The 19,887-nt window shown below is 48.0% G+C and overlaps 1 protein-coding gene and 1 long non-coding RNA gene across 2 annotated transcripts in view; both read right to left on the bottom strand.

Moving 5' to 3' along the window:
* Positions 1 to 12,030, bottom strand: part of HSD17B12 (hydroxysteroid 17-beta dehydrogenase 12) — a 69,944-nt gene extending 57,914 nt beyond the window's left edge. Inside the window, 1 exon segment of the mRNA XM_065754953.1 lies at positions 11,586 to 12,030. Coding sequence (XP_065611025.1) covers positions 11,586 to 12,030 — 445 coding nt within the window.
* A 742-nt stretch (positions 12,031 to 12,772) lies between these two features.
* On the bottom strand, positions 12,773 to 19,431 carry LOC136060424 (uncharacterized). The gene is made up of 3 exons (XR_010623355.1): positions 19,115 to 19,431; positions 13,660 to 13,825; positions 12,773 to 12,843 (listed from the first exon to the last, which is right to left on the bottom strand). It is a non-coding gene; the product is annotated as an uncharacterized LOC136060424 (long non-coding RNA).
* Between the last annotated feature and the right edge of the window lie 456 nt (positions 19,432 to 19,887).

The raw sequence follows: 19,887 nt of genomic DNA on the forward strand, positions 1-19,887 counted from the left end.
TTTCAAATGCAAGTCAGAGTAGAAACATCAGTACGTCAAGAATGTACCAAAAATAAGAAAACTGGGAAGCACAGCACACACTAGAGAAGTGACACTGTAGGAGGTGATCGGCAAGACTTGTTTTTTCCTTCCTTTAAACTCCAGCTCTCTTGGACCTCCAAGCTGCAGAGCTGCTCAGCCACTTCATCACCCCCCCTCCCCCTCCCCCCAACAACCAGGCTGCTGAGCCTGCTATCCAGACCCAAGCCACCCCCTGCAGAATCTCAGGCCATCCCGACTGAACTCTGCATCCTTCTGGAGTAATCAAGAACAAACACACAGTTGCACTGTCCTGTTTCACACCTTCCTTCCTATCCAGGAGCAGCCAGATGCATGCACACAACACTCAGACCAGCTGTGTCAGAGCATGTCACATTGCCACTGACGCATTTACTCCTTACACTGCTTCCTCTGGTAAGGTTCTCCAACCTTGGTATCACCACCCTTCACAACAATAAACCACTTTAGGTCCAGCCCTATATTCTTAATTTCTTATTCACAAAAGTGATTTCAAACTCAATCAAAGGAGATAGAAATCTGAAACATACGGGCCACTTCATTTCTGCTGGGATACCACCAACCACTCTACCCGCTCTCACAAGGCCACTTCCCTACAGCTTACAAATGCCAACATGCAACATGAGAAGAGGAAATTTGAATTTTAGGAACAAACATCATAAATCAGGATAGCTACCTACCTGTGTAAGAGCAAAGACAAGCTTTAACCCTGAGAAAATTTATAGTGCAATCTTGTGCAGTAGAAATGTAATTGATAAAGCCCATCTGTAAGCTACCTATTAGTTACACACACGCAGGGAGGTGACCACCTAAACTGTTCCACATGCTACATGTATCATATGCCCATACACAAAAGATGCACGACTGAAGCCAAGAACCATCAAAGGAAGGTCTCATTGTACAGTGCTCCTATAAATAAGATGGAAATCCAGTCCTTTCCCCCCAGTTACTGAAGAAAACTTACCAACACATGTTTACGTACAATCTAAGCATACCAAATCCACATTTTTAAGCTAGAAAATACATGACCAATCACTCTAACTCATTTATTGCTTTCCCATTTGTGACTACCTACCGTTAACCAGCATAACACTTAAACCTAACCGGTGCCTCCGACAAGCTTTCTTGGTACCAGTGTTCCCAGGATCTCAGAAGCTCTTACAACTATGGATAAACCCAAACCTACTAGGACAGAGCTGACTCGGAGCTTCAGATATCGATAGAACCCTGGCACCATCTTCCCTGGTTTCACTCAGTCCTTCTGGTCTCCCAGCACTTGTGTGACCCTCAGCCATTCCAGGCAGGTCCCACTGGGCCGCGAGCAAACTCAGCTCGGCAAGCTGCTCTGTCTGCCACTTCCCTATGCAACCATTCCTCCTCAGCACACACAAGCAACTGAAAGCCACACAAAGCCAAGCTCCTCTCCCATTTTGGGATCCCAAGCTGCCTGCAAATTTGGAAGGCTCATCAAGGGCTCAAAAACAAATTTCTTCAGAAAGCTACGGAAGATCCAAGTCCAGCACATAAGGAAGCAGCAGCAGTACATGGCACTCCTGCTTCAAGAGAAAATGTGGGTTGTAAGTTTGTGCTCAGTGAGAGCAGCTGTCGAACGTTCCTAAAGCCTCTCGGCTCAGAGCTCCCTCCAGCAGGCACCAGCCACCTCCCCACATCCCAGACCAGAAGAGGTGTCCACAGTTGTGTTTTAAGAGTCACCTGGTCTATACTAACGTACCTCAAGGAGATCCAGGAAGTAATTTTCTACACCTTAATCATGCATATACATACATATATACGTACACGTGATGTTAAGTGCATGTTGGGGACATTTCTCAGTCGCATCACTGTGGCCACCCCAGTGTGGTTCGGGGTGCACCGAGGGAGGAGGCAGCCAAGGGGATTGGTGCAGCACTGGCCCTGCTTCCCCCTGCCTGCGCCTTCAGCTCTGTGCACCAGAGCACTTCACCCATGACAGACAATGAGCAAAGCTGCGTAAGCAGCCAAGTGCAGAAGATGAATGAATCGGGTGACGCTAAAGATCTGTGAATTGAAAAATCCAATGCATGAATTAAAACCTGCACCCCTCTCCCTTTCCCCCCGAAAAAGAATTGTGTACAGCAGGACATAAAAGGAGAAGGAGAGAGAGAAAGGTGGAGAAAACGTGGTCTGACACATTTATAAAAACTGATGGCCTGTCACCCAGACTCTGATGAATATTTTTTACAGGATAAAAATGGCAACCCAGAGTCTAAAAATAAAATGCTGTGCTGCAGACCTGTCTGGTTCAGCAACACCACTGGAATACAAACGCTTTCCCTTGCCGGTACAGCTTGACGGAGATTTCAGAACAAAACACCAGAGAACATACCTACTATTTTCAGGGGAAAGGATTGGGATTTGGTTCTTCTTCATAAGAATTTAGATTAGTTTTATACTTTGCTTGCACTGTGTAATTGCAATTAAAAAAAAAACCACTCCTAAATTTCAATGAGAGTGGCAGAGTACTTCGTTCTGCACAAAGCAGATTTTTCTTCTCTCCTTCCTCAGAAAATTACAGCATAAGGACATATTTACCAGAGCCTTTAAGTTGCAGTTTTAGTAAGCTTAAAAATGTATTTTTAGAGTCGTGCTGCAGACAGAACTGTGGACACTGCTACTTTCACACCTACCCCACCCACGGGGACGGAAAAAGAAAACCTCTTATTTCATTTTGCCTCAAAATTTAAACTAAAAACCTGCTTAGCTGAGAAGCAGAAGTGACCAAACATCATTCACAAGGAGCACTAATTTCTCAAGCCTAGCCACACTGCAGACAAGCGGCCTTATGCAGCACAGATTCTATTTTTGGCAAGTGATGCAATAGCTGCAAGGGCTCTCCCAGCGCCTTTCACTTGAGAGCTCAAGCCATATTAAAACACGCTACAAGAAATATAATAACCCAGCGCTGCCACCTTCCACTCTCTGCACCAGCACATTACACACAGAAATAACCCTTTCTCGTGTCAGATATCCTAAAAAAGGGCTCCAATTTTATACATAGAGTAAAAAAAAATGCGTGTACACATCCCCCAGCACATACACTTGCCCTGCACTGTGCATGACAAAAAGTTACACAATGCTGTGCAGGGATTTTCTGACCTCTTGATTTTCAGTTGGAACATGAAGCAGCTCTAGCTCCTTGCTGAATTCCAGTGAGGACTTTGAAAAGCCCACAAAGCTAAATCAAAGCCTAATCCTTCCAAAAGATATTTCCATTCTTAGAGATCTTTCAAAACCTTCTTGCATATAACTGACAACCGTTAAGACACATTTCTGCTGGGTGACTGTTTCAAAAGCTAAAAATTCTCAAAACAGAAAAGAGTTCCAGAAATGCTACGGCCTTTTTTTTTTTTTTTTAATTATTTTTGTATAGAATAAGGATTTTTCAGCCCTTCGGATTCAGGGACCCTTCAGGTCTCCCTGACAGCCACAGGGACCTCTGCATAACGCATCACAAAATCCTGGTAGGTTTTGCCACGATCCCTCATAGACCAAAACACCACCTGTCCATTTTCAAAAGTGGAGGTATTCCTGAAGCCAGAGCTACACCAGAAGCTACTTCTGTTTGACTTCTAATCTCCAGACGATGTCCCAGGCTTAGCCACAAACCTCTTCCTCACTCAATAGATGTGTGGGGACACAGATCCAGGTAGAACTCAAAAACAGGGAAAGGGAACAAGGCCACAGACAGACCTCATTCAGATGCCACGTGCAGCGCAGGGAGTTAAACTCTTTTGGAGATCCCAACTGCTCAAAAGTAGAGCAGAAATTGAGGCAGGAAGACACCTAGTGATATTTTATTCATTTTGGCTAGGAGCAACATTAAAACAAGCAGTACACTGAGAAGTTTGCATTTGCTCTAGGGACATTGAGGTAGGAAAATAAGGATTCTGCAGAACAGCACAAGCGATGACAGAGGATTGTGCCTCAATCACACTACCTGCTCCGAACGAGGGAAGTTGGAGCACGGGAACTTCATCATGCAGAGCCCTCAAACAGCTGTTTGGGAGCAGTACTTGGGGAATTTCACACAACCTCACATGTAGAGACAGAAAACACTCAGCACAGCAGCATGAACGCCTGGCAGGAATGCGATGCCTGCAGCTTCCAAGCAGTAGGGCCAGCCCACTGTGCCCCTAATGAAAGGCACGCTGCCCATCTAGTGCAGGTGGAACTGAAACTTTTCTGATGACTACAGGTGAGACTCTAGCACCTCAACGACGTAACAGAACAAAGGTAATTAGCCCAGACTGCTTCCTAAAATAGCATATGTTACTTGATATCTTCTTGTGAAAGAGATATTGTATCTTCTAGTAAAAGGCAATGCTGCTACTCCCACTGAGTGGGAAGATCCAACATTTCAGGTCACTCCATCTCCAGTTCCCAAACACAGAAAGGGGCAGACAAGATCCCTTGGCCTGTTGCTACCAAATGCACAAACAAACATTGGCTACAAGGCTGCCCACTTCCCCCTGCCCAGAAAGGCAGCTCTGTGCCCTCCTGCTGCCACCAACCACTACAGCAGGGCTTCTGGGGTGAAGGAAGTGGTGGCATATGTCCTGCATTCCAGGAGGGGCTGGTGAGCATCTTTGTGCTATCCCAGCTCTAGGCCTGCTGCTACCTCTCCCTCTATGTAACACAGCTGTTATTTCTGCTAAAAGCAGAGCCCTCTCAGGCACACTGGAAATAGCTGTTCATGTTGTCATAGACAAAGATGGCATAAGAGTATATTTAGGAGATAATGTGCTGTTAAAGAGACGCAATGGCAACCACAGCTAAAAGCTGATGTAACTGGAAAGCCTTTATTCAGCTGCCAAGATGTTACAAAAATAAGTATTAAAAACGTAGAGAAGTAAAACAAGTAGAATCTTAATTTCTTGAGTCTTTGGAATAGAAGTTACCTAATGATGACGAGGAGCGATCTATTCACACAGACTGTTGATACAAAAACAACAAACAGAGTCTAAAGTTGTTGAAAAGCCATTAAATGCATCTTCTAAAAATACCCTGCCTTCAATAAAAAAGCAAGAGGCGCTCTGCAATGTTTCAAGCCTGTTGTTTGTTTATATCTAAGCTTTTGCTCTAGGAACCGATACACAACAGCAGCTTTGTTCCAATTAGAAGTCATCTGATTATCTTGCCTTTGTGCACTGCAGTTCCCGAGCAGGAGCTGAAACAAGCACAAACCACACCTTTCAGAAAAGTCTTTCTTCTCCGCATTGTCAGAAGGACCGCTCAGGTGCTCGCCAGCACCCTCTACCCGCGGATTTTCCAGCAAGAACACAGAGCTGGCTCAATCGAGGTAAAGCTGCCATTCATAAAAAGGGGCTGCTCAGAGCTGAAAGACGGAGGCAGAGCGCTACATACCAAGCAGACGGGAAGGCCAGCCTGCCTTTCTGGCCCTAGGATGCGTATATTGCTCCACCTAAATGTGATTACTGACGTCTCTTCCACCTCATACTCTTAATTACATTTGCTTTCATTATTTCAGTCCACCACTGGCGGGGTGGGTGGAGGGAATTATGTTAAATGATGTTAATATACCCAAATGAATCAATTTAGAAGGTTACTTGATATCTTATCATCAAACATTAGGGAGAGACCTATGCTAGAGCGCTTTAGAAATACTTGAGTGTTTTATTTGGATCGGCTCTGTCTCGCAATAGGCGTTTGTGTTAAAGACTCAAGGAAAAGCTCAGACGACATTCCCTTTTCCTTCCCACCTCTAAGTAAAGAAACAGCCACAGATGCCTTCTATATTTCACTCTGAGCCCTTGAAAACTCACAGTATTTTCTTCCCCAGCAGAAGACTCCCCAGATTTTCCTGTAGGAGTGAGGCTGCCAGCAAGCCTCCTTAGCTGCTTCAGCTCCCACCGACTTATTCTGGATTACTTTATGAGACAATTTCAAGCCAAAGCTTACTTGCAGTGATTGAAACAAGTTGAACTACATCAGTACATCACACTAATATTTCCCTGAAAAATTAACTATTTTCATATGCTGGCAAGGCAATGTTTCGTATCAGAGCTTCCACACTCTGCTTTTAACCACAACCAACGACAGCACAGAACAGAAGGCTCCAGCTGGGGTGAGATCCTGCCACAATTCTGCACAGCTGGCAGCTCAAAAATCCACGTGTTTCTTGCTGAACCAAGGAAGTTAAGTCAAAGTTACTTCCTCAACACTGTTTCATGCTGCTACTGAGCTCGACACACCAATGGAGTTCACATGACCCACAGCAAAGCAGTCTGAGAAGCACAGACAAAACCAAAACCAAGCAACTTCCTTCAGGGCAGACTCCTCAGCCAGTGCAGGACAGGACAAACATCAGTGCCAGCACAAGGGGAAGAAAAACTCTATGTCTAAAGTCTCTTCTCCCCTTGCCAAATGGATGAGAAAGGCATCTTGTTAAACCCCATGCTGGGTTCTTGTGACTGATGATAACCCCACACCTATGAGATGCCATCACACAGGACAAGCAGTAAGCTGCTCACAGTACAAAGGAAAATGAGCAAGGCCCTTGACACTGGAGCAAACAGACAAAAAAAAAGTCTAGAACTGGCAAAAATCAGCAAAGGTAAAGAAACAACCCAGTGAATGGAAGACAGAGGAGAATCTGGGAACCAATATAATTATGTGGAGTATCGAAAGGTTTGATGGAGATGCAATGACAGAACGAGCACTACTGAAACAAAAACCCAATGTAAAGACTTGGTACCAGATCAGCTAACATTGCTTTTAACACAACTGTTAACTTTAGCAGAGTGCAGATTCCTTTCCCCATGCCAGAGATGGGGTTGGATACACAGGGATATCTGAGGGCAGGAATGAACCCCAAGAAACATAATTAACTGCAATCTTTTTTAGATAGTGACAGGACAGACCCTTCTTCTGAAAGCTCAGTGACTCTCTGCCGTCCTATCCTTCTCCCCTTGCTCCTGTTACTAGACCTGACTCCAGAGCTGCACCAAGCTGAGCCCTACTATGCAGGCTGAAGACTGCTGAGGCAGATGGGAGAGACTGCACCAGATTAATCAGACTGCAGCTCAATAAAATAAGCCTTTGAGCACATCTCACTCTTCAGTCCTCCACCCTCACTCTAGCTCCTCTCCCATTCTGCTTCGGTTGGCAGCCTTCTAACACGCATGAAAAATCCTTTGGGAAGTCCTTACAGGTAACATCCCAGGAGCTCAGCTCCCCACCCTGCCCTTGCCCAGTAAGTATGGAGCCCTTCTAGACATGGAGGCACAGATCTTCATGGGCACTGCCATGACTGATGGAGTATACACTCCCACAACTTCTTAACTTACAGTTGCACAAGAAGAGACAAATAGAAAGGAGAGAGAGAAAACAACAACAACAACATCACCACCAGAAAAAGCAATCAAACCCAGGGTGCATATCACCAACTGGATGGCAACCACTGCACACACAACGTGCCTCGGGGGCACCTCCCAGCCACTCTGGGACAAACAACTGTGAGTAATGATAGGACTCTGGGAAAGAGAAGCTGGGTGGGAGTTGCATGGGTGTTGGAACTAGATGATCTTAAAGGTCCCTTCCATCCCAAACTGTTCTATGATTCTATGAAAGTGAAAAAAGCACAAGCAACAAAAGGACAGCACCACTTCCTCAGCCTCTGCTTTGGTGAACACCTCACCCCCACTTCTGTGCACTGCTACACCAGAAGCTTCTTTCAGAGCCTTCAACCAAACCCCAGATTTCAGGTGTCACTGCCTGTTGCTGAGAGCACAGGACTAAGTTGGAAGCTGTGCAAGAAAACGTGCATACAGTTCTCTTCCAGCATTAGCTGTAGTAGGAGAATTTAATTGCCCTTCACTGCCACTAAATAAGGCAAAGCCCACTTATACTCTGATTAGATTTCCTCAGTGACACTAGATCCGCATTACTGAAAAAATTACACCCAGAATTTCACTTGAAAAATCAAAATGGTATCTAAAACATCAGAAGGGAAGCGATCACACCGGGTTAAGCTCTGGAGCTGGGGATGATGAGCTGGCTGATGCTGCGGGCAGAGGCGGCTGCGCACCAGTGTGCAGTGCAGGCTGAGCAGGTGCCAGCATAAGAGCAGCAGCGATCTGCAGGAGCTCGTCCACAGGGAGGCAGCAGCTCAGGGACGGGATGGTGTGCTTCTGGTGCTCAGCACTTGGCTCTGCCGTGCCTTTCTTCCTCCCATAGCCGTGTGCAAGCAGGAGCGTTTCACAAGCATTGAGCAATGCTACTAAGCAGACATTTTAACGCTCAGTAACAGAAAGTGCAGAGTAAAACACCTAAAAAGCACAACCAGAAAGCAGAGAGGCAGCAAAAGCATAGGAAACACGACAGAGTATAATTGCTCCTCTATACCAGGAAGCAAACCAGATGTTGGTGTACGCAAGCAGCAGCAGTCCACGTAAAAGACTCCAGAGCCTCTCTGAGAGGCTGGGAGCTGGCAAGGTCCTGCAGGCAAGAAAGGATGGAGCCACAGCATTAAAGAGCGCAGCTCTGCCAGATCTCACCAGGAACACAGCACTTGTCCAGCCCCACGTACAGCCACCAGCACACTTAGTACAGTAACCTTACACAAGCACCCTGCTAATAGCCATAGACTCCAGTCTGAAAATTTGACTAGAGCTGCCACAACCAGGGGTTAAAAGCAAGCTGCTGCATTTTCACATGTTCTTAGCATTACTTTTTGGCTTGACAAGTGCCGTGCTTTATCTCAACTAGGGTAGAAGTGTTTACACAGCGGCCAGAATCATAAGCATTAAAAAAAAAAAAAATAACAATATTGCCACAGATCCGAAGTGCTGAAGATGATAAATCCCTGAACAACGGATTCTGCTATAAAATGACACAACTGAAAACTACCACAGCCAGGCACTCTGGAGCAGGAAAATCAGATCTCAGAGCCCCTCCTCTCCCACCCTGCAGCGAGCAGCACTAACTGAGGGCTGAAACCCTCCTCATTTCCCCACTACCTACAGCCTTCCCACGCACAGTACCAGACTGGCTGCTTTCATCTGCAACAGCGATTTACGATGTGGTCTGTCATCTACTGTTGCGCAGTGCCAAATGCCTGCCAAGCATGATTGCACTCATTTGTGCAATAGCGATTTAAATTTGTCTTCACAAAAGAAAAACACCCTTCTGGTAACAGAACTTTATTTCGTATAATGCTAAGAAGCTTGAGAAAATGATAGTGTTTGCAAAAGCTGTTCAAAGGTACCAACAAGTTGGCACCTGGTGAGCACTCCAGCCAGGAGTGCAGCCAACATCCTCTGCATAGACCTCTATGATAACTTCAAAAGAAGAAGGGGCTCTTCTACGGTGCACACTTTCCAGAGACTACAGGAAGCAAATTCCAGTACATGGGAGCAAACTCAAACTCTTGACAAGTGCAACATCCAGCCTGTCACTCTGTCTACATATAAGCATCTCATTGTATAAGAGATGATAATAAGATGAGAGTTTAGGTCTTTTTAGAGCTTGCAATTAGCCCTGCTTCCTTGTCAAACAGAGCTTGGGAATCACTTGGCACGTCTTGACTCTTGAACCTGACTGTTAAGACACCAGTATCTACTTCACTGCTCTCGCATCCAGTTACATTTGTCTTCCACATCTTCCCTAGTGATCCCCTGGAAGTCGCTATTGTCAGATGTCAGACTAAGCACAGCAAAGCCTGGCCTAGGTTAAGAAGAAAAAGCCAGCAAGAGCAGGCAGAGCCCTCACCCACCCTCACTGCTGATGGAGGAAGTTACTGCTCAGCATTTATACAGGAAAAGAATGGGTTAATGCTGAGTGTGGGGGTTTTGTCTGAAAGAAAAGAAAATTGGAGGCAGCTGAGAGCATCACTCTGATTAATGACCTCTTACAGACACTTTTTAAAGAAATCTAGAGCAAGTTGCCCACATTTAGTTACTTTTGCACATTAGTGAATAAATTCCAAGAGGTTTAACTAAGGCAAGCTCATCTTTGCAAAAGTTTGTTGGCCCCAATACAACTGTACAGCTGTATTCACCACATGAGAAAGCATCACTGCTATCAGACATTTTGTAATCACTAAACGTCTGCTCATTATTCAACTGTGTTTGTACCAAAGGCAGTGAGGAAGAAGAGCATGCTGTCCTAAGGAACTGTGAGGCCTGAAAGAAAACCAGGGTTTTAGAATCATAGAATCATCTGAGTGGGAATGGAACCCTTAAAGAGCATCTCGTCCAACTTTCCTGCAATGAACAGGGACACCTACAGCTAGGTCAGGATGCTCCGAGCCTCATCAAAATAAACCTGGCTTCCAGTTAAGGTCATTCCTGATTAAAATCTTTGCAATTTTGAGAGTAAGAAGTTGAAGTAATAGGCATGACCAAGATTTTAGAAATTTTAGAGCACCCCAACTTGGAGCGCCAGAGTATTCTGAACACACAAAGTGGATGATTCACATCTCTTCAGCTCACTATGTTTTCCCTCAGAACCTCTGCCACCGGACCCACCTGGCTGGAGGAGGACAGGGAGATGGCCTCATCACGCTGCATCCCCAAGGGTGACTCCCTGGCACCGTGCTCCTACCAAGGTTTATTTAGCTAAACTGCTTACCAAAGAAGGAAGTTGTTATTCTTAGCTTCTGTCACCAGTTTATAAGGCAAATTAAAGCTGCAGAGCAGCTGACCCGAACTTTGGCGTATTCTCACAAAGTACACCCATACAAACCTAAACATTCGCTCAACATGGGTCACTGTGGAGAAGCCAAACCCAAGCCAGTGCGAGGGGAAAAAAGAAAAGCCTCATCCAGACCTTCAAACGTGTGTGAGAGTGGAGAAATGAGCCTTTTGTCACTATGGTTGAATTTACAGCAGCACAAACTTCGTTTCCCCCGAGTACAGCTTAGCTCCTCCTCCTCACATCCCGTCCTCCTAAGCACGAGCAGCCAGACACAGCACAGTGCCAACTGCATGTACGCAACCGCGAGTGTGCGAGGAAAACAAAGAACTCGTGAATCGGTCCCAAACCAACAGAAGGGTCGGAGGGCAGCGAGGGGCGAGCGGCCCCGCAGAGCTTCCGAGAGGGACCGACAGCGGCGGGGACCAGCGCGCCTCGTCACGCTCAGAGATCATCACCGTGACAAAGGGAAGGCAAAGAGTTTCTGCCAGCAGCCATCGGCCGGGTGCAGTCCGTGTGAAGTGCTGGCAGGGAACGCTCTCACTGCAGCTCCACGCTGCTTGAGGCCCCGCCGCCTACAGCCGGACCCGGCCCGGAGCTGCGCCGGAGCACCGGGACAGAGCCGGCACCGCGCAACAGGGAACAGCCGCTCGGGCTCCGAGACGCCCGCAGCCCTCCGCTGCTCCCGCTCGGCCGCGCTTCGGGGGCCGGGGAGCGAGAGCACACCGCGGCAGACCAGAGCGCGCCTCGCCGCCGCCCGGCGCTACCCACGCCGCCTCCCCCACGCGCGGCCGGCCGGGACGCGGCCCCCTCCCCGCCCCGCGGAGCGCACCCACCTGCCCACGCGCCCAGTCGAGGGCCCACGGCGCGGCCGCCGCCCAGCACCCAGACGCGCAGCCCGCTCAGCAGACGGAAGGCGCCCAGCGCCGCCGCGTACAGGGTGCCCAATGCGCCCACCCAGTAGAGCAGGCCGGCGGCCGGCAGCGCGGCGGGATCCAGCATGCTGCCCGCGGAGGCGGCCGCGCAGGGACTGAACCCTCCCGGCCACCGCCGGCCCGCAGCCGCCGCCGCTCCCGCCCCCACCGCACCGCCGTTGGCTGAAGGGCCGCTCGATCACGCGGTAACCTGGCAACGCGGCCGGCCCCGCCCTCCCGAGGCTCGCGCGGACGCGCCACTCCGCCGCCGCGCCGGAAGGGAGGGGGGAGGGAGCGCGCGGCCACACGCCCCCGTACTACTTGCGGCCTGCTCCCCACGTGGTCGGCACCGCTCCCTCGTCGCCATTGGCCGCCGGAGATGGCCGTCACGCGGCGAGCGCGCTCCGGTTGGCCCTTCGGTCCGAGGACCCCGCGGGATTGGCGAGAAGAGGAACCTCTCCTCCCGCCCCTCCTGACGTCATATGAGCCCATTCATAAAATGCTGAAGCCCCGCCTCCGGCCCGAGCGCGTCCCCGGGCTCTCCCCGCCCCCTCCGCCTGCCCGCGAGCAGCCTCCGCATCGGGGGGGGGGGGGAAGATGGGGGAAGCGGGCACCCCCGCTCATCCGGCACGCAGCTTCTCTCCCCCCCGGTCCTTCTTTCGCGAGACCCCTACGAGCGCCCTTAGGGCAGGGACTGTTTCTCGGAGCCGGGGAAGATGCGCTACCAGCGCGGCGCTGCCCGGAACGCGGCCGTGTTGCAGTTCCAGCGCTCCCACGCGCGGTGCGGCCCACGCAGCCCGGGGTGAAGGACAGCGATGGGTCGCTGAGCACAAAGGGAACCAACCCAACGCGAAGAAAACTAAACGGAAACAAAGGTTGCTTCGTTTCATCGATTTATTAAAGAAAAATAACTGCTTTTTTGTTTTACGTTTCCCATTTTCCATAAATAGATGCAGATAATCAGAGGGAGGTCACAGCATCCCCTCCCTGGGAACAGGGTGCTGCTGTACATTGCTAGAAAGAGCAAGGACTGGCTGCGATCACACTGCACAGTTGTTCTCCTCCTGCTGACTGCCAAGGTGGTTTCTTCAACTGCCCGCAGGACAGCACCACACCGCCGATCATCACTGCTGCCTTCCAGGGGACAATGCAATGAGGAGACGGGACACCGCAGCGGCATCTGGAAAGAGAAACCACTGCGGCTCAGCAAGAGATCTGCTCCCAGTTACAGACAGAACTCAGGTGAGAGTCGGAAGGCAGTCAGGGTCACTGGAGCATGGAGCAGCCCACGGGCTGGAAGAAGGAAGCTGGGCAGCCTGCTGAAAAGCTGCATGCCCACATAATGGTCACCACATTTTCCGAAGGGATGCTGCCACATATAAGTGGATCAGAAGTATGCGGGTGCTAAGATTTGCTGGCCTTGGTCAGAGCCTACCATCTTCAATTTCAATATCAATTGCCCATAACACCGATGCTGTGCTGCCCCTAAGCCCGCGCCCAAACAGCCTTCTTGTTGTGGGTCAGGACAGAACCTGCTCTACTGTTCTCTCAGGGAATCAATAAATCTCTTGACAGAGAGCACAAATACAGCAAGGCAGTCCTCAAAAAAATTGCGTTGAATAACCAGTATTTAACAGCGTTGCTATTTTTTATGTTGCTCTGTTCAGAGAGAAAGGCAGTCCTCCGAGAGCTTGCAGGCTGCATTTAGACAAGGATGAGTCACAGGCAGGGAGCGGGACTCACTGGAAGGGGAAGAATTAAACAAAGGTCAGGTGAGGGGGTTTGGATCTCTGGCTTAAGGTCACCACACATTCCCAGGAACAGGCATCTCCCTTCTGAAGGTGCACTTGGCCCTTTCCCAAGCTCTGCAGCCCTGCTCTCACTTCCCTCAGCTGCTGCCGAGCCTGCAGGAGCCTCCAGTCAGCTGAGCTGATGGAGCTGACGGACATTTTGAACACACTCGCACAGCGACATGCACACACGTGTATGAGAATACCTTGCCAAGGCCCAGGAGATCCGTGCTTCCCCAGCATCACTTATCAGTCCAGGCATGAAGGCACATTTCTGCAGATGCAATCTTCTTTGGGATTGCAGTGTCGCAAGCATAAGGTAACCTACAGCTTAGCTGCGTTGCTCCATCACATGGAACGTGGCCCAACTATCTGTCAGATCACAAGAGAGATAACAGAGAAAGCAGTTAGGAAAGCTAAAGGGGTAAGTATGTGTGAGTAAAACAGCAAATAAAAATGAAAAATGAGGATGCAGAGCTATAGACAGGGAGAAATCTACAGAAGGCAAAAAGGAGAAATAAACCAGAATTAATAAAAGACGGTACAGCTGATCGTTAGAGACATTCAATCGTTATTTTCAAGACCTCCCATGACCTTGCTGCCATGCAAGTACCTCCTAAGCAGCCCCACATCTCAGTGAGATCATACTGCAGCCCCTCGCACGTGCTCACCGCCTTCTGCCCCGCTCCCCAAGTCCCTTCCTGCAGGCCCCACAGCCAGGGATCCCCCACACTGCCAGTCTGGGCACGCGGCCGGCTGGCCAGGCAGTGCAGCACACCAGGGCTGGCACTCATCCCTTGCTCGGCTCTGACTAACCCAGCCCGCGGTGCCATCAGCTCTGCAGGGACACCAAGAATAGGAACGGGGACTGCTGCTTATCCAGGATGTGTCACTTTTTTTCTGCCACTGAAAAGAGGTACAGTCGCTTGTTTCACTAAGTGGCATTCTTGTACCCAGCACTAATTGAATCCCTTTACAAATATGTTTTTCACCCTAGCAAGTCAAGTGCAGCTCTCTCCCCCGTACAGTCATTCTGTTCTTATGACTCTGTTACCATTACTCACACGCATTGCAGTGAGGCCAGATTCAGCACGGGGCCCGGCTGTTGCACTTCTGAGCACTGCACTGTTTCTTTGCCCAAATCCAAAGCTCCAAATCAGACACCCTGCCTCAGCATACAATGCAGAAGAGAATGAAACAATGGGATCTGACCAGCCTGGTTAAGTGAAAAACTCTCAACGTGAACCATAATAAATCTCTCAGGACATTTCATACATGGATCCCAGCTCCAGGTTGAAGCAAGCTGTCTTGCTTGGGATTCCTAATCCTGAGACTTTTCGTAGGCACCTCCTCCATCCCTTTTGCATAGCTCATGCAAAAGGAACTCAGAAACTCAGTATTCCCTTCCTCTGTCTGAAAGCACCTGTACCACAAACAGGCGCAATTTCTGATTTGAACGTTTCTCTAACCTGCATTTGCACACCTTTGACTATAGTTTCTATTAGAAGGACAGAAACCTGCACACACAAGCCTGAAACACAAGTCTTTCAAACTAAATCATTGAGGCTTCGTAGGTTACCACACTGTGCTACAATTGCACGTCTCGTCTTGTTTCTTTAGATATGGAGGCATCATCAGCACACCCTTACACTGTAGGGATTAAAGTCCCACATTTCTCAACAACTGATTATGCCAGATGAATGGAAGCTGAACTGAAATGAAAGCAAGACAGTTGTCTGCATATTAACTAGTCAAGTCTACAGATTATAATTTTCACACGTCATAAAGGCATACACTGATCTTTATGAAAAGGCCCACTCCAATTCTTTTAAACAGAACAGGAAGCAACACTAATGGCACTACAAACTTCTGATACTTTGAACAGGGAGTTTTGACTTTTTCCCACCCTGAGTTAGCAAGTGAGCTCTGCTGTCTCTTGTAAAACCTCATAATTCCTCTTTTTTTTCCCTGCCATTCCCTGTTCAGATTTCTCATGAATTGTTACAACAAGGCTCCAGATCCACTCCTCATGCAAAACTGGAAAAGGCTTGAGGAGAACATAGATATGAAAGTTTTGGGGTTTGTTTTCTCAGTCACCAGCAATGCTGAAAATCAAGCAACTATTTCTTCAAAAGAGCCCAAACAGTTGTGCATACTGCAGAAATCCAAGCACAGAACGTGTTCAGTTAAGAGACACAGTATGGGCTGCAGCAATAGAAGATTAACCTTTCTCAATCCTACAGCCTACTGAAATGTATTGATTTTGAGCTGAAAATATCATCTGTAGAAACAAAGTACTGTGTTCTCATTGTCTAATCCTTGATGTCTCTGCTATCTAGTTTCGTAACTGTAGATAAGGGATACAGATGCTTGTCCATATAAAATGAACAAAGTTCAGGAACATGTCCCCCTTGTGCCATTGCCAGCACACAGTGTCACCTTGCATGATGAGGTCACTTTCAGACCCAGATGATGGACTACATTTGATAAGAAACCTTTGTGTCTTCATCTATGACATCCTTTCACCCACCACCCTGTGTTAGACACTCATCTCCCTTTTGCTGAATCCTTTTGTGGAGTGTACTGAGTGTGAAACTGCTGTCACTGACAGACTCTGTCTAGCACCAGCTGGTTCCTATCTGTGGCACAGGAATCACACAGCACTTCCTCTCTTCCACATGGCTACTTCCTTTCTTCCACATTCCAGTGAAGTAGCTTTGTCATCACATCCTTTAGAAAAATCCTCATTCCTTCAGTGCCTCCTCAAACATTCACATGCTGGATACTTACAGAAGGTTTTCTGTCTTGGCTACTGCCAGTATTTCACAAACATGAATTATCAGACGTGAGGAAACAGCAGGGCAAAGAGTTAGCTACAGCACTAATGCAGACAGAAGTTAAGAGAAAATCTGTTGTATACCCTTAAGAGGCAGACAAATGCAGGGGCAAGAACAGGAACAGAACGAGGTCCTCTCAGCAGTGTCCTGAACAGGCAACTTGGGGGCCTCAGACTGAGCTTCAGATACTGAAAAGACAGTCCTTCCATTCCTTGATTGTAACTGAAGCATCAAAGGGCAACACAATGTTAGGGAATTTATGGTAGCACTGCCTGGCTCAAACTAGTTAAGTCTGTCCTCTCAAACCGAGTGCTTCTTTGTGCATGATGGTGGGAAAGCAAAACTCATTTCACCTTCATGGCTTAAATCAAGCTGCCATCTCTGTGAGTACAACAGTTAAGAATGGTGGCAATCATTTGAACTCCTTCCACAGAAACGAGAACAGAAATGACTACCACCACTCTGAAACAAGTACAAATAGTACTTTTATCTAACAAGATTAAATTTCTAGGTAAATTTCTGCATAAGAAGGCACTGCAGAAGTATCTCCAAAATATGTAAATTTCCTTCCTAAAATTTTCACAAGTTGGAGAGAGAGTGAGGCAATGCCAGCCTTCGTATTTCTCTTCTTGCTATTTCTATTCCTGTAGATGCTGCTATAACAACATCCAGCAGCTTTTGTACCAAGTGTATGATCATTGTAGAGGTTCTGAGCTATTTTTTTCCTAGGAGATGCTCTTCTAAGGGAGCTCGCCTATCATTTCCACTCCTTTGACTAGTTTGGTTTTTTTTATTGTTGGAATATGAGGAAGTAAACTACATCAGAGACAAAAGACACTGTAATAATGCTCCCATGCAGAAGGCCACCTATTCAGGGGGTATGAAACACCACCCCTCTGGAAACATCAGCACAAGAGGATGACAATAACCGGTGACACTAGTGAAAGTGCCTCCTTTTGCAGGAGAAGGCCTTGTAGGATGACCTGACCACATCAAGTCAGAAAATCTTCCTCTGCTACAGCCCTTATTCTGTATTCCCAGCACTACAGTGGGAAAGACAACAACTTCTTTCTAATTCAAAAAGGTCAAGAGAAGAAAAAGAGAAAGCATATCGTATGAATAGGTATATTTTTCTTCAGAAGCATCAAACTTATGATGAAAGAAAAATGTTTCAGGAATCTAGTTTCAGTAATGACCGAGCATGTTTCATTCCATACTCAGAGGTTCAGTTCAGTCACGTTTCTGCCCTGTGAGCCTCAAGTTTGTCTGCAGCTCATTCTATTATAGACAAAGTGTGCAAGAAGCCATTTAGAGATAATATATATATATATATATATTTGTATTCCCAGTCTTTCATACTGTCTCCTACCAAATAAGCCTTCCATTTTCACATGACTTGCTCACCTCTAGGGGAATGAAAGAAGTTTAATCCCTATAATCCATTCACTACTCAGTTTCAGCAACTAGAAAAAGAGCCACTGGAAGGACTTAACATATGTGCTGATGAAGAGAGCGACACCATCACTTCAACTGAATGGGGCATTATCTCCTTAAAACATTTCTATTTTTCCTCTCTGAGTAACTTGAAACAGTTGTGGACTAAAAGATAAAACGAAAAAGGATGGCCAAGCAATCATCATTTAATTTTCTGTGATGTTGAGACTTCCCAGATAGCAGTGGTGCCAGGTAAGTATCTAAAATGTCTGCCTGGACCATGGCAGCCTTGGTCTGAAGAGCAACACTCTTTCATTTCAAGGTTCTTCTGTTAATTTTTTGCTGCTGCACTAAGTACAGTACGTAAAAACTACAGAGTCTATAAATAAAAGTGGAAGAAAGATAAAAGGTCTCAGGTAACATCCCAAGGGAGCTGATTACACATACATTCATGAATGCAATATTGCTTTGCCCTAGATGACTTCAAGTTTTTCATTTAAATGTTTTCCTAAAAATTGTTCCATGAGGACTTCTATGAATAGCACATCCAGGGACAGATAGTTCTGTAGAGCTGCGTTATACACCTTGACAGTTATTCAATATATAAGGGTGGAAACGTACAGAAACTTCACATGTTGAAGTCAGCAAGGTAAAGAACACAGCTTCTTTTCTGTTAGCATAATGCCAAATGTACACACGGGATGCACCTGTGAATATAACTGAACTACTCTGCTTCTGGGAAGGGTCCCAAAGAAAAAAACTTGAATAATAGAAAAGGAAACTATGATGGCAATAGCCTTATCAAAATGGGCCCGCTGCAGAAGTACACATCCATCTCACAGTCCATTTTGCTGGGTCACAAGAGCACTGAACTAATAGATGGGGCATTCAGGATTCCTGAGCCAATCTCCCCACTCCTTTGCAGAACTACACACCGATCTTCTTTCATGAATTTATCAAATTTCATTTTAAAAGAAACGTCAATTTCTTGCCCATTTGAACCTCATTAGAGCATCTACGGAACAACAATCAGAACTTTTCTTGTTGTTTCCAGCGAACCGTGTTCATTCTTTTTTTTAGCTTGCTTATGCTAAACTTGAGCCTGCAAATCCCCTTCCTCCCATATATATAAAAACCACACAACTTCCAACTTTTATATCTTCCAGCAAGCAGAATCTTGATTCCTCTTAACATCCAGTCCTATTCGGCATCCGTTCAGAACCGTTTATCTGTGGGCGATCAGCTGGGCTGCAGATAAGGTCTCCGGAAGCCACGCACCTTGGTGCTAGTATTTTGTATAGCTAGTGGAGGCCCTCCCGCAGCACGTTTTTAACTCACGCTCTTCCTGAGCCCCACCACATCAGCAGCACGCCGCCATCCTGCTGCCTACCTAATTTGCTGCCGAACCAAGGAGCTCTCCTTCAAGAGATCACGACCGCCTTCTACTTGCATCACCAAACCCCATCAGATCCCATTAATCTTAGCTTTACTTCATCCCGTTGGCACACGGACGCTCCAAGCCTCTCCTGTTGATGCCGTCTCCCAGCTTCGCGTGGCAGTTTCCTCACTCTAACTCCACTTGTTTACGAGCTGCTTCCCCCAGCTCACCCTCACACCCTGCAGCCGAGTCCCGCCAGCTTCTCGGATCCGCTCCCCGCGCGGCGGCCCGGAGCCCGGCAGCGCCGGTTCGGCCGCCATGGCGGCTTTTACGACAGCTCCCGGCATGCCGCGGTGCCTACAACTCCCAGCCGCCCGCCGCCGCCGGCGTTAACCCTCTGTGGCGCCGGGGTGGCCCCGCGGCCGCCGTCCCCAAGCCGTCCCCGCCCCCGGCAGGGCCGCTCCGTGCCGCCGGGGTCGGGCCGCGCTCCCCGCGTGCCCCTGAGACGCGGTCCGTGCTCCGAGCGGCCCGGCCCGGCTGTGCTCCTGCCCGCGGCTCTGCTCCCAGCCCGGCCGCTGAGTGCGGGCCGCGCCGGGCTGTGTGACCGCCCGCTCTGCCCGCTGTTAGCGAACAGCGGGTGACAAAGCCTCCCCCGCTTCTTTTGCTTCGTTCTTAATGTATCCACAGCACCGATGCTACTGAGTTGAATTAACTCGGCAGTAGCCTGGCAAGCACCCCACCCCCCCCTCCCCCCATCCATAAAAAACTTTGCAACTAAGTTCGCG

The sequence above is a fragment of the Cyrtonyx montezumae genome, unplaced genomic scaffold, assembly GCF_038088225.1.
Source record: "Cyrtonyx montezumae isolate F1298 unplaced genomic scaffold, pur_monq_1.0 scaffold_10, whole genome shotgun sequence".
NCBI classification, from domain to species: domain Eukaryota; kingdom Metazoa; phylum Chordata; class Aves; order Galliformes; family Odontophoridae; genus Cyrtonyx; species Cyrtonyx montezumae.